Source organism: Podarcis pityusensis (genome assembly GCF_964106645.2).
Source record: "Podarcis pityusensis genome assembly, chromosome: 1".
Taxonomy (NCBI): Eukaryota; Metazoa; Chordata; class Lepidosauria; order Squamata; family Lacertidae; genus Podarcis; species Podarcis pityusensis.
The window spans coordinates 131,461,321-131,476,568 of NC_138028.1; the positions used below are offsets into that span (position 1 = coordinate 131,461,321).

The 15,248-nt window shown below is 44.1% G+C and overlaps 1 protein-coding gene across 2 annotated transcripts in view; it reads left to right on the top strand.

Annotated features, from left to right (window-relative positions):
• The window catches only part of NRP2 (neuropilin 2), a 242,194-nt gene that overhangs the window by 88,825 nt on the left and 138,121 nt on the right, over nucleotides 1-15,248 (top strand). For both annotated transcript variants that reach the window (XM_081016402.1, XM_081016401.1), the window contains exons 3-6: nucleotides 344-525; nucleotides 10,471-10,701; nucleotides 13,073-13,228; nucleotides 14,768-14,937. In XM_081016402.1, the coding sequence (XP_080872528.1) occupies nucleotides 344-525; nucleotides 10,471-10,701; nucleotides 13,073-13,228; nucleotides 14,768-14,937 (739 nt within the window). The remainder of the gene's footprint in view (nucleotides 1-343; nucleotides 526-10,470; nucleotides 10,702-13,072; nucleotides 13,229-14,767; nucleotides 14,938-15,248) is intronic.

Consider the following 15,248-nt stretch of genomic DNA (forward strand, 5'->3'; position numbering starts at 1 on the left):
TCTAAAACATTCAGATAATGAAATGTTTTGAATACAATGCGCAGAAGTGCGGATTGCTCAAAGTTTTGTTGCTTTCAAGCTATTTGGAAGAAACGAAGTGAATTCTGATCAGCATATACTGATCGCAGGAGGTCAGATGTGAAATAGCGTGATAACTTATTAATTAGAATACAATGCTTTTTGCTTAATGTGTAAAGAAACATTTTATAGAGCTGTGACTGGCATGACAGATGGGATAAATCAACATGTTCAAAGTATAAGCCATCTGTAAAATAGAACTATATTTTCATGGTAGATTTTTCTCTTAATTGTTTCTTGCTTTATTTTCTCCCCCCATTGACAGATACGATTTTATTGAGATTCGGGATGGAGACAGTGAATCAGCCGACCTTCTGGGCAAGCACTGTGGGAACATTGCTCCACCTACCATCACGTCATCAGGCCCTTCTCTCTATATTAAATTCACCTCAGACTATGCACGCCAAGGTGCCGGCTTCTCTCTACGCTATGAGATCTACAAGACAGGTCAGTACCTAACGGTTCAGGAAGACACCAAACTTCTTGATGCCCCTCAACCAAGTTGTTACATGTGCCTTGATTGAGCCAAGTTGTCTTCTCCTCGTTTTATGTTGATTGACAGAACTGGTGCCCAATGGAACAGCTTCTAGGGCATGGTCTGAGGGCATATGATAAAGCAGCCTTGCTGAAGCTTAGCAGATCCAGTGCTGGTCAGCGCATGGGTGGGTGGCTGCAGTGGAACCCTATGCACACTGCTGTCCAAACCACTGAGACTCTTGGGCTTGCTGATCAGAAGGTCGACGGTTCGAATCCCCACAACGGGGTGAGCTCCTGTTGCTCAGTCCCAGCTTCTGCCAACCTAGCAGTTCGAAAGCACACCAGTGCAAGTAGATAAATAGGTACCGCTGCAGTGGGAAGGTAAACAGTGTTGCCGTGTGCTCTAGTTTCCGTCACGGTAATCCGTTGCACCAGAAGCGGTTTAGTCATGCTGGCCACATGACCCGGAAAAACTGTCTGTAGACAAACGCAGGCTCCCTCGGCCTGAAAGCGAGATGAGCGCTGCAACCCCATAGTCGCCTTTTACTGGACTTAACCGTCCAGGGGTCCTTTAACTTTTCTACACTTACTTGAATATCCTGATGGAACAAGCTGTGGTTTTAATGGGGGGGGGGGCAAAATATCCCCCCCCCCCACGTTTTTGTCCAGAATGATTTGCTTCCCTGGAAAAGCCCTAAAACATGTAACAGACTAAGGTAGCTTTATTTAGATATATAATCTACTTTATAGTATCCTGGAAAGCATGAGTCATTCTTTGCTTTTCACTCAGCCCAGTGAGCTGCTAATGTAAACACAGAAAGGGAGTAAGACTTTTATTCATTTATTTTATGCCAAAATTTATAAACCGCTCAGTCATGAAATAGCCGAGCGGTGAACAAACATGTACAGAATGGGGTACTTTGATCCTTTGTAGATTCACAGAGACAAAGTTTGAGAGTCCTTAAACTAGCCCATATAGGCCATATCAGCACAGTCTATTTTAAGTTTCCCTCCTCTGTGCGACATCCCCTTCCCTTATCTGTTTCCACAACATTTCCAAGGATGTAAAATATTTTAGCAACGTGCGGTATTAACGATGTGTTTTTATTTTTTACCATGGCATGGAAAGCAAGCTTCTTCATTCAATTATCCTGTAGAACTGCAAACAGTATATCTTTTCTCTGTGGCATATATTAAAAAGCTTGTTAAAGTCAAGGCTAAGTGAAAGTGGTCCTCTCTTAGATCTGCAGTGAGGTCTCTCCCTACCCCTGTGAATATGTGATTCAAGCCCAGATCAATAGCCTTGTGTTTTCTCTGTTCAAGAAGCCAAGGGTTTTGCAACTGGTTGTAACGCTGGCTGAAACGGGCTGCTGTTGGCAGTGCCATCAAGGGAGCAAGACGGGCGCCTCTTGAGCTCCGTATAAGAGGAACTATTCATCATGCCTTTCTAATACAAAACTATTCTTGGAGAAAGTGAAAAGCTAATCAGAGGCCTTTTAAAATTGGCTCTGTCTAAATATTTGTCAGATGGGTGGGTGTGGGGATGAGACTTTTGGAGAATTAAAAATAGTCTTGTGTTGTGCCTGCGAGCGTGGGTGAGGTGATGTTTTTAAGTGATCAAGGAGAGGCCTGGCTGTGTCTTGAAGAAGGATAGCGAGGGCTCTGGGTTGGCAGACATTCCGTTCCTAGCATCTTGCATGGGAGGTTTATGTCACAAGTAGAACATGAAGAAACTCTCTCTCACACACACAGAGAGAGAGAGAGATAAGGGGGGGGGGCAAACAAGCTTCCTAATCTTACTCAGAAACCTTAACAAATGGTGGAAGCATAAATTCAGAGACACACAAGAGATTCTGCTGTGTGGTCCATGCATAAAAAAAGGTAAAGGAACCCCTGACCATTAGGTCCAGTCGTGACCGATTCTGGGGTTGTGGCGCTCATCTCGCTTTATTGGCCAAGGGAGCTGGCGTTTGTCCACAGACAGCTTCCGGGTCATGTGGCCAGCATGACTAAGCCGCTTCTGGCGAACCAGAGCAGCGCACGGAAACGCCGTTTACCTTCCCGCCGGAGCGGTACCTATTTATCTACTTGCACTTTGACGTGCTTTCAAACTGCTAGGTTGGCAGGAGCAGGGACCGAGCAACGGGAGCTCACCCCATCGCAGGGATTCGAACCGCCGACCTTCTGATCGGCAAGTCCTAGGCTCTGTGGTTTAACCCACAGCGCCACCTGAGTCCCTGGTCCATGCATAGGTTGATGCCAATAAATTTGCAGGTGGTGATCATACACAATTTTTCCTGTCCCTTGTGTGCCTTCCAGATCAGAGTTTTCAGGAATGTGCTATGGCATAGGGCTTTTGTTCCTAGAACATGGTGAATGACCATTATCCATCACTGGTATGTCAAAGAAGCTCAAACTCTGGCAAAAGTATAAACTGCCTTCAGCCGAGTTTCAGACTGCATTTGAACTTAAACTATGGTTTATTTTTATGTGAATGAGCCTGGGTAAGTCTTGGTCTTGCATGCTCCTACACTCCCCTTTCTTTCTCCTGCACAATGGTGAAGAGCAGATTAGTTTTCAGATTAGAGTCTGAAGCTAAACTGTGGCAAATCCTAATTATCGTTTGTTGATACCAACCTGCTTCATAAACCAAAGATTGAAGAACGGCTTGTTTCAGTAAACCATAATTACAGTATTTTTTGCTCTATAAGACTCACTTTTTCCCTTCTAAAAAGTAAGGGGAAATGTGTGTGCGTCTTATGGAGCGAATGCAGGCTGCGCGGCTATCCCAGAAGCCAGAACAGCAAGAGGGATCGCTGCTTTCACTGCGCAGCGATCCCTCTTGCTGTTCTGGCTTCTGAGATTCAGAATATTTTTTTTCTTGTTTTCCTCCTCCAAAAACTAGGTGCGTGTTGTGGTCTGGTGCGTCTTATAGAGCGAAAAATATGGTAACTCTTAAAAAACAGTTTGCTCAGGTTTGTAAAGGTAAAGGGACCCCTGACCATCAGGTCCAGTCGCGGACAACTCTGGGGTTGCGGTGCTCATCTCGCTTTATTGGCCGAGGGAGCCGGCGTACAGGTCATGTGGCCAGCGTGACTAAGCCGCTTCTGGCGAACCAGAGCAGCGCACGGAAACGCCGTTTACCTTCCCGTCAGAGCAGTACCTATTTATCTACTTGCACTTTGATGTGCTTTCAAACTGCTAGGTTGGCAGGAGCAGGGACTGAGCAACGGGAGCTCACCTCGTCGCGGGGATTCAAACCGCTGACCACCTGATCGGCAAGTCCTAGGCTCTGTGGTTTAACCCACAGCGCCACTAAACTGCAGCTAGTTCAGAATGAAACTTAAAGCTTCTGAGTTCCTCCTTTTGGCTGTGCCAGAGGAAGGAAGGGGAGTGCAGTCAAGGCTCATTCATATATTGATAATCCATAGTTTATTGTTAGGTGAGTCTGCTCATGTGTGATGTTATAGTTCTGGGATCAGTTCTGTAGGTGTACCTGATACCTTTGCAAAACCCCTGGGTTATATATTTAAATACATTTCTTAATTGCATTTGTAACCTGCTCTTCATCCAACATGGACCATAAAGAAGGCTGATCGCCGAAGAATTGATGCTTTTGAATTATGGTGCTGGAGGAGACTCTTGAGAGTCCCATGGACTGCAAGAAGATCAAACCTCTCCATTCTGAAGGAAATCAGCCCTGAGTGCTCACTGGAAGGACAGATCCTGAAGCTGAGGCTCCAATACTTTGGCCACCTCATGAGAAGAGAAGACTCCCTGGAAAAGACCCTGATGTTGGGAAAGATGGAGGGCACAAGGAGAAGGGGACGACAGAGGATGAGATGGTTGGATAGTGTTCTCGAAGCTACCATCATGAGTTTGACCAAACTGTGGGAGGCAGTGGAAGACAGGAGTGCCTGGCGTGCTCTGGTGTCGGACACGACTAAACGACTAAACAACAACAACTTCATCCAACAAGCTCAGTAGCATAAGTGATGGTTTCCTCCATTCATTCTCATGAGAGCAATGAGATAGAGATACCATCCCATTGCCACCCGTTGAACTTGACAGATGAGTGAAGATTTGAACTTGGGCCTTCCTGGTCTTGTTTGAACTTGAGTTTCCCTTCCAACTCTAATCTATGAAGTTCAGGCTTCAGCACTGTTTTAAGTGCTGTAAATAGATTTTCCCATAAAGGCAATTGAGAAGGTTCAACTACTGTAAATTGCTGCTGTGCATTTCCTTGAAGATGTGAGTCAGCACATGCATATTCAACTAGTATTGTTACAGCTGCACTGGCCTTCGGGATGCTTCTGGCTTCAATTTGAGTAGTTGGCACTTAGCTAAGAAGTCATTGGGCCCTGCTGTATGCAAAGGGAAGATGATTGTGGAAAGGTCTTTATAGCACTTGTCCCAAGGCTGCGAAATGAACTCACCTCCCCAGATCTGCGGTTCCTTCCTCTTTATTAGCCTTATTGAGGGGAGGGGTGCAAAATGCATATTTTTTGTTCCATCTCCAGTTCAGCTGGCAAGTTTCATTTGTATTTGTTTTTCTGTTTGTGGACTGCTGTTCATGTTGTTTATTTATTGTCCCTGTGCACCGACTGGAGTGCTAGTGCATGAGTTTAATAAAACCAGCATGTCTGGACTTCTGGTTCAATTTGGGGAGGCTTCAACAATATCTTTCGTGACATGGAGAAATTCGCTGTTTGGTTTCTCCTGTATCAGCTGTGCCTCCTCCTCTGGAATGCAGCTCGCTGGGGGAAATGTTAGCATGGGCTGAGCTCTTGGCAGATTCCTCCACCGCAATTCCCATTTGCAGGAATTGCAGGAAATGGTTGTGTGGCTAGGAAGACGTGGTATTGTGATTGTGGAACTGTTGAAAGCTGTCTTCATTTTACACTAGTCGGGATTGCACTCTTTGGCTAATTAACTGATTAGTTTAACTGCTCAAAACTGCTTTTGGTCAGTTAAACAAAAGTGCATTCGAATCTTCAGGCACCAGAGTTTCATGTAAAATTACATTACTTTCAAAGTATTTGTAAAAAACTGTAAGGTGAAACATGCCCCTTCATATAGCAGGTTCTGTCACGAGGAAGGGGGTGCCTCATCAAAGATGGCGCCTTTGTCATGTATGCCTGCCATCGTCTAAAAATAGAGTGTTTGTTTCAAACTGTTTGTTTTATTTATATGCAAATTTATGCAGTTTTAATCAATACTTAATTAAAAACCCCTATGACTAATCAACCAAGATTTATTCAACTGGGTTCCAGCCCTAACACAAATATTGCTTTCTAGCGTTTGCAGATACATGTGTAGCTAATTGTATATTGAGGAAAACAAATGTGAACCAACTACAAAGAGAAGCTGGCAGGCTAGCATTTTTAATGTTGTATTTCAAATTGTTCTAACCTGCCCTGGGACCTCAGGGTGAAAGGTTGGATAATAAATTAAAATAATAATAATATCCATTTCAATTCTGTAGGTGCGAGAAACCCTCAGAACAACCTTTCCAGCTACTTATTTATTACACTTTAACCTTACTGTTAGTGGCTTATATCCTCATTGTTTCATGTTATACAGGTCCAGCCCTAGTTAGCTTTAGCAATAGAACTGAGTCATGTGGCTTCATAATGTCCTTTGGTCTCCTCCAATTACTTTTGGACTCCTTTGTTACATTTGCCAAGGGTGTTCTGCAGTTGATCAGGAAGGAAGGAGGAAAGGAAGTCTTTGCCGAGTCTCATTTTCCAAGAATTGTTCTGCTACTTTCCTCTCACCTAAGATTATGTCCAAAGTGCTTTTATGTCTGAAATAATGATGGAGCTGGTTTTCAACTTTGTGATATATCACCAGCTAAACATCACGATATACTGACATATCACAGTGTCTGAAATATGGATGGAGCTATGTATATGGTTTGAAGCTCAACATCAAAAAAACGAAGATCATGGCCACTGGGCCCATCACCTCCTGGGAAATAGAAGGGGAAGAAGTGGAGGCAGTGAGAGATTTTACTTTCTTGGGCTCCATGATCACTGCAGATGGTGACAGCAGCCACAAAATTAAAAGACGCCTGCTTCTTGGGAGAAAAGCAATGACAAACCTAGACAGCATCTTAAAAAGCAGAGATATCACCTTGCCAACAAAGGTCCGTATAGTTAAAGCTATGGTTTTCCCAGTAGTGATGGACTATAAAGAAGGCTGATCGCCGAAGAATTGATGCTTTTGAATTATGGTGCTGGAGGAAACTCTTGAGAGTCCCATGGACTGCAAGGAGATCAAACCTCTCCATTCTTAAGGAAATCAGCCCTGAGTGCTCACTGGAATTACAGATCCTGAAGCTGAGACTCCAATACTTTGGCCACCACATGAGAAGAGAAGACTCCCTGGAAAAGACCCTGATGTTGGGAAAGATGGAGGGCACAAGGAGAAGGGGACGACAGAGGACGAGATGGTTGGACAGCGTTCTCGAAGCTACCAGCATGAGTTTGACCAAACTGCGGGAGGCAGTGGAAGACAGGAGTGCCTGGTGTGCTCTGGTCCAGGGGGTCACGAAGAGTCGGACACGACTAAACGACTAAACAACAACAAACAACAAATGTAGAGCTGGGGGCAGCAACCTAAGGCCCATGGGCCGGAAGGGGCCCCCGGAGGTTGTTTGACTGGCCCACGAGCTGCCCCCAAGTTGCCCGCTCACGCGCCGCGCTAAACCGGCGCAGTGCGATGCCTCTCTTACACGGCGCAGAAAATCGTGTTTGCTCAGATGCCGAAATCGCAGGTGTGCGCAATCCGGTCCACGGAGGGATCTCCGCAGGACCGATCCGGCCCAGGCAAGATAAACCTTGCTGACCCCTGATATAGAGGCATTGGCTGGCTTTATAGTGTCCCCCGCAATTTTGAGTCACAATATAATACTGCCAGATCAAAATGATGAAACCAATATCATTTTTTTAAAAATTATTTAATCGTTTTTTCAATACAAACAACAACAAAAAAAAAACCATATACAACAAAAACCACAATAACACTAATAACACAATTTAACAATTCAGATTTGAGTACTGATATACCTCTAACTACACCTTTTTAACAATATTTCCCCACCTCTCCTCCCCCTAATTCCCACCACTGTCCGCCTTATCGCTTAAGTATTCCTTCCAGATTTCTTCGTATTTATCCATTCTTAATTTGTGTCGATATGCAATTCGTTCGTAGGTAACTAGTCTGTCCATAGTGTCAATCCATGTGCTCAATAGGATCTTTTTGTGGCTCTTCCAATTCATCAAGACAAGTTTTTTTGCTTCTAGTATGGCGCGATACATCCATTTTTTTTTTACCCCTTGTAATCTCCCACGTTTCCGGTATATAATTTAGAATTAAATTCAAATCCCCTAAATAAAAATTTCTTTTTATTACTCATATATATATATATATATATATATATATATATATCTCCTCACCTCACACCAAAATGATGTTATCATTGGGCAGTTAATCATCATATGTAAGTTCACATTTTTACTTACACATATCCAGCATGAAACCAGTATCATGATATGGACTTGAATCTAGATTTGGATGATATACCACCCAGTTCTAACACACATCATGATTTATGATGTATGGACTTTAAACTGGTTATGGGTGATATATTAATATATTGCCCAGCCCTAGCGGTGTTATGTTATTAGCGATCATGACTTCCTTCATAGGGAAAACAACTCATTTTGAAAAGGGCATTGGTTGCCTGGGACACAACTGAGAAATTCAAATGCACTCAGTCACCCGGTAGTTTACTAGAGAGTCATTCAGTGACTGGGATAATATCCCAAGATTTATTCTTCATCATCCCAGACAGTCTCTCTCTCCCACCCTCTCTCTCTCTCTCTCCTCCCTCACTCCCAGCTTTTCTCAATCTTGGATTCCCAGATGTTGGACTATAATTTCCAACCATCCTAACTAGCAAGACTGTGGTCAGGGATGATGGGAACTGTAGTCCAACAACATCTGGGGACCCAACTTTGAGAAAGGTTGCTTTACACTGTGGAATCCAATATCTGTAGCTACACACACACACACACACACACACATAAAGAAATCTTTTTTAAAAAAATAACTTTTTATTCAAAATTAAAACAAAACATATTATCCAGAAACATATCATCCTTATTTTCCCCCATTTTCCCTCCCTCCCCCTCCCTCCCCCCACAGAACCCACCCACCCCCCGACTTCCCTCAGTTCCAGTCTTTGATTTCTCTAAAAATGCTGTTTTCTGCATGTTACACAGTTGTAAAAATCCTCAAACTATTTAGCTGATTATCAATAAAAAGTTTGTGAATGTTTATTCAAAACCAGCCAAGGAGTCCAGTTCGCTTTGTTGTGTCTTCAGATACTTTGTAAAGGGTTCCCATTCATCTTTAAAGTCACAGTTATCCTTGTCCCGTAGCTTGTATGTCAGTTTTGCCAGTTCTGCATAGTCCGTCAATTTTTCTTGCCATGATTCTTTAGTTGGGGTTTCTTCAGCCTTTCATCCTTGTGCTATTAGAACTCTCGCAGCCATTGTCGCATACATGAAGATGTTTTTCAGCTTTTTTGGCAGATCTTTCCCTACAATCCCTAACAAAAATGCTTCAGGTTTTTTAACAAATGTTAAATGGAACACATAAAGAAATCAAAACAACAACTCCTCCTCTTAGGAATACAAAATGTTATTTAAATATCAAAGCACTTTATCTCTGAATTACATATTCAAAGTATATACAGGTCATGCAGGGTCTTCTGTTCTGTGCCCTTTAGTAATGGTTTTGAAATGAAAGGAGAATGAGAAGAAACCTATTACGTGTGGTCTGTTGTGTTAGCAAATTTGGCGATTTGTTTTCAGATGCCTATATCTAAGCTGGTCAACTAGAGTCTACATTACCAGGCAATCCAATTAAGACCCACTCATTTTGGAAGTCATCTGATTAAATTAATTTACATAGCCATTAGTTTAACATTGCCGTTGTCCATCTTTCATCTCCCTTAAAGGAGCCGAATCTTTTTTTTCTCTCTCTCTCTTCTAAAATATAGCACAAATGTACACCCATGTAGCTCTGTTGTGGTGGTTGTTAGCAGTGTGTCAGGAATTGCTCACAGTTGGAATTGTGCGTTCTTCTGAGCAGCGTCTGTGTAATAAAACAAAAGACGGAACAGTTGTGAAAGTTAATCCTCTGTTAAAGCAGTGGAACCTCGGGGTCTTGTAAAATTCCTTGTTCCAACCCCTCCCCTCCCAGTGACCCGTGGGCTGGAGAATTCAATTGTTAATTGTCTGGTCCCTACAGAGCGATAGTTTCTATGCAGTCATAGCCTGAACAGAATGCAACCCCTTTCTCCCCCAAGGCACCTTGGGTCAGCAAGAAATAGAAGGCACTTAGCCGGCTGGGGCACAATGGAGGGCAGTGTTGGGTTCACCGCTAAATAAGTGGTAATATTGTCTGTGCTGCTGGCAGTCTGAAAGCGTTCCATAAGGATGCAAATAACTTGCATTTCTGGCGGTTAGCATGGACAAGTGAGAAAGGCGGTTCTGTTTGTCCTCTTGACCAAATCCCTCATTCCTACCCCCCAAAACGTTTAAAGCTAAGCCACTGTGCAAGCTGCGACTATTTGTTTTCCATTTTTATAGTGCTTAAGACGCAGGATTTCAGGTGTCACCTCAGTAAGGCTGCTTTGCTAATTGCCACTCTGATGGAAAATAAAATGGGGACAGTAATATTAATAATTAATACTTTTGCAAGGCTGTAGCAATTTTCCGCATGAGGGATTTAAGTGCTTTTTAAAAAAAACAAAACACACGCACAATTATGAATTACGCCTCTCAGCTTGGCTACTGTTAATGTTGATGTGGTATGTTAATGTCCCCTTGTTTCTTGCTATAGGCTCTGAAGATTGTTCCAGAAACTTCACCACTTCGAACGGTACTATTGAATCCCCGGGTTTTCCTGATAAGTATCCTCACAATTTGGACTGTGCTTTCACCATCATGGCCAAGCCAAAGATGGAGATCATCCTTCAGTTTCTAACCTTTGACCTGGAGCATGACCCCTTGCAAGTCGGAGAGGGAGATTGCAAGTATGATTGGCTGGACATCTGGGACGGTATTCCTCAAGGTAAGGATTAAAGTGATGTATCGCCGACGCTCTCTTCCGTGTCTGGCTACTGTCACACTAACAGCATCAATTTTGAGTCCTCAGAATTCCATAAAGGTCATAAATTGCTAACACTTTACGGCTCCATCCAATCTCACATGTTGTTGCCTTGTCCTTAGCAGGGACCAGAGCTTAAATTGAACAGTGATAGAGTTCCTTTCTATTTCCTGTGCCGGCATTGCACCCTTACTGGTTCAGTGTAACTTCAGGTGATGTTAAAAATACATTGAAGCCTTAAAACTACCTGATTCATATAATCAGACCATCAAGTTCAGAAGTTGGCATATTTGAGATTTCTCTGCAGTACTCTGATCTCAGAGGCTCCCTTAGCCAGAAAGTATAGACTAGACCATTTTCTACATTGATTGCATACAGAAAAGTTTTGTACGACACCTTGAGCACGATTTTTATGAGAAAGTTGCCTAGCAATGTTATCCATCAATCAATCAATCACCATTTTTCCTGCTAGCGAAGCAATGTATCCACTAAAATGAAAATAGCTGAAGGTTAGGCTTTTCAGTGGCATGAACATGCATGATTACTTGTGTTGAATAAGAACCTCCACCAGGGGACCAGGCAGGAGAGCTCTCTATACAGTGGTACCTCGGGTTACATACGCTTCAGGTTACAGACTCCGCTAACCCAGAAATAGTACCTCGGGTTAAGAACTTTGCTTCAGGATGAGAACAGAAATCGTGCTGCGGCGGCACGGCAGCAGCAGGAGGCCCCATTAGCTAAAGTGGTGCTTCAGGTTAAGAACAGTTTCAGGTTAAGTACGGACCTCCGGAACGAATTAATACTTAACCCGAGGTACCACTGTATGTGATTTCTTTATTGCATAATCCCAGACATGTCTGCTCAGAAGTAAGCACCATTGAGTTCAATTGGACGTACTCCCAGGTCAGTGAGTGGAGCACTGCAGCCGTAATCATTCATGGCCCCAAAACCAGATTGTAGGTAGATGGGCTGGTAAAATTGTAGGTAGATGTAAAATTGTAGGTAGATGAGCTGTTGCAAATCTGGGGTACGGAGACACCCTTGTGCAAATTAATTGAAACAAGACATGTTTTCTATGCCACATCTATGCCAAGAATCATAGAATCATAGAGTTGGAAGAGACCACAAGGGCCATCGAGTCCAACCCCCTGCCAAGCAGGAAACACCATCAGAGCACTCCTGACATATGGTTGTCAAGCCTCTGCTTAAAGACCTCCAAAGAAGGAGACTCCACCACACTCTTTGGCAGCAAATTCCACTGTCAAACAGCTCTTACTGTCAGGAAGTTCTTCCTAATGTTTAGGTGGAATCTTCTTTCTTGTAGTTTGGATCCAGTGCTCCGTGTCCGCTTCTCTGGAGCCGCAGAAAACAACCTTTCTCCCTCCTCTATGTGACATCCTTTTATATATTTGAACATGGCTATCATATCACCCCTTAACCTCCTCTTCTCCAGGCTAAACATGCCCAGCTCCCTTAGCCATTCCTCATAAGGCATCGTTTCCAGGCCTTTGACCATTTTGGTTGCCCTCCTCTGGACACGTTCCAGTTTGTCAGTGTCCTTCTTGAACTGTGGTGCCCAGAACTGGACACAGTACTCCAGGTGACCAGAGCAGAATACAGTGGCACTATTACTTCCCTTGATCTAAGCACCCACAGCAGATGATGATTTGGGGATGCTTGTTATTATGATGTCAGAAACTGGCAGCCAATAGAAGGAATGATGCACTCGCCACAATATATTGAGGTTCTACTAAAGAGAGTTATTCCAGAGCTGGAAAGGAGTCATCCTGACGGTACGGGGATACTGCAGCAGGACCTAGCCCCCTGTCACACATCGAAAGCGGTGAAGAAATTCATGACAGAGCAGCAAATACAGATACTTGATTGGCCAGGGAATTCCCTGAACGTAAATCCCATTGCGAATTTGGGGGCTATTTGCAAAAGTCGCCTCCGTGCTGTAGACTGTACGACTATGGAGAAGCTCATTCAGGCGCTGATCCGAAAATCAACAGTGACGGTTCGAAACGAGTAGACTCCATGCCAAACCGAGTTCAAATCCTGTTTAAAAATAGCGGAGGTCATATCCATTACTAATGCACGTATATGTGAGTTTTGTACAATAAACTACTGTACTAAATTCATTGTTGTTTCAATTAATTTACACAAGGGTGTACATGCGAGGGGTTTTCATCCCTGCATGTTTTGATTTTCATCTTGTAGCCTCTGATAATACGGATGGCTTATTCCTGCCTTCAAACCTTCCCAAGCGACGTAGGCAAGATGGCGACAAGTTTATCTAACTGAGAGTTGTGCTTTTCTTCTGTTTCTGTTCCAGTTGGCCCCTTGATTGGCAGGTACTGTGGAACTAAAACTCCTTCGGATATCCACTCGACTACTGGCATCTTGTCACTCACGTTCCACACAGATTTGGCAGTGGCCAAGGATGGTTTTTCTGCTCGCTATTACTTAGTTCCGCAGGAAGTGCCAGAGAGTAAGTTGGCATCTTGTTCTGTTCGAGTGTTCGCCAGTATTCCTCTAGTTCCAGATTCTGCACTGGGGAGCCTGAATAAAACAAAAATGTAGCCACGTGTGGGTAACTTTTCTGAATTCTCCATCGGAATTATTTTTAGTTTTGCCATTTTAATTTCATGGCAGACCTCAAAATTTGGTCATCTGGAGCCTCTCTTATTTGTTTTGTTATATTTGCTTACTGCTAGCACCCAAGCTTCCGCGGCAGATTTAGAAATTGCTATGGAAACACAAAACCCAAGATTAAAATGTCAAAATTTTGTGAAATAAATTTGTTCAGAAATGTTTCAGATTGGAGTTTGGGGTATGCTCTGCATAGGAGAAGGAAGGAAGGAAGGAGAGAGAGGGGGAGAGAGAGAGAGAGAGAGAGAGAGAGAGAGAGAGAGAAAGAGAGAAAGAAAGGCACTTGAAGCCATATTGAAAAAGCATGAATCTGAACCATTAAAATGTTTAAAAGTTGTCTCTTCCTCTAGCGCAGGGCTCAGCAGCAAGGCTTACCGGATCCCTCCCACGGAGATCCTCTGTGGGCTGGGCCGGTGCAGCACGACGCCAGAAATCGTGTCTGCACATGCCCAGACGCCGGAAATTGCACCTGCGCAGAAGCTATTTTCAGCGTCTGGGCATGCGCAGAAGAGATTTCCGGTATCTGCGCGTGTGCAGACGTGATTTCTGGCACCGCTTGCTGAGTCGCCGTGCTGCACCGGTTTAGCACAGCGCGTGGGTGACTCACTGAGTGGGCAGCTCGGTTCAGGGGTGGCTCATGGGGCGGTAAAACGGTCTTTGTGGGCCACATCTGGCCCATAGGCCGCACGTTGCCGACCCCTGCTCTAGTGTGTGACATCATATATTCGTTTCTTTTTATGTCATGGGTTCAGAGCCTGTGCTACTTCAGAAGTTGTTGGACTATAAATCCTATCACAATCCCTGACCATTGACCATGCTGGCTGGGACTGATGAGCATTGGGAGTTAACCACATCTGGAGGGCCACAGGGTGTCCACCCCTGTTGTAGTACAACAACAGCATAAAAAAACTGTAAATGCTGTGGGGAGGGGGGAACCACCTAAATATAGAGATGATTTGGAAATTAGCTATGCACAGCTGCAATATATTTAATCACACTTGGAAAACTGAGGGCTTTCTTCAGGCTTTTAGTGAAGAATTCCAGTTTTCCTTTCACTTTGCAGGAGTTTGCCAGGCAAGGACGTTCCCGACCTGCCATAGTTGCAGCGCTTTGATGCAGATGAGAAGGGATTTGATAGAGCTCCAGATGTGAGCTCTTCCCTGGCTGTTTCTGAACATTAATATTTCATCAGCTTTTCATAGGTGCATAGAGACAATTCTATTTTGTGCTCATTTTTGCAGACACATGTTTTTTTAATTCATATTTCATTTCATAGGATGTTACGAGGCCATTAGCGGCGTTTCCCTTAGCGGAGCTGCACAGATTTGGGGGGGGGGGGCACGCGTTTCTCTTCTAATCCACTCTCCACCTGCTGTAGACTTTCAGTGCAACAGCCCGTTGGGGATGGAAACCGGCCGGATCTCCAACGAGCAGATCACGGCCTCCTCTACTTACTCGGATGGCAGATGGACCCCACAACAGAGCCGGCTCAATAGTGATGACAACGGGTGGACTCCTAATGTAGATAACAACAAGGAATTCCTGCAGGTATGTATGCCCAGCTCCAAGAGAGCAATCGGCAGAGGATAAGCAGTATTCGGTAACTAAGGAGGGAGAGCAGCACGATTCAGAAAGGCTGGTACCGAAACCATAATATCCGGCTTAGCAACAGTTGAATTGCCAGGCAACTGGTGAGATCTGATGTTCAAGCCTTTGTCATCAAACACATGGCCAGCGAGAGTCCCCAGCTAGCATTCTCCTCTATGAAAAGCTTGGCTTGGCATGGGCTGGCATGCTGTGTGTCCATGGAAGCAGGCTTGGCAGGGTGATGTGAGGGAAACAAGTGTCTTTGTTTAGAC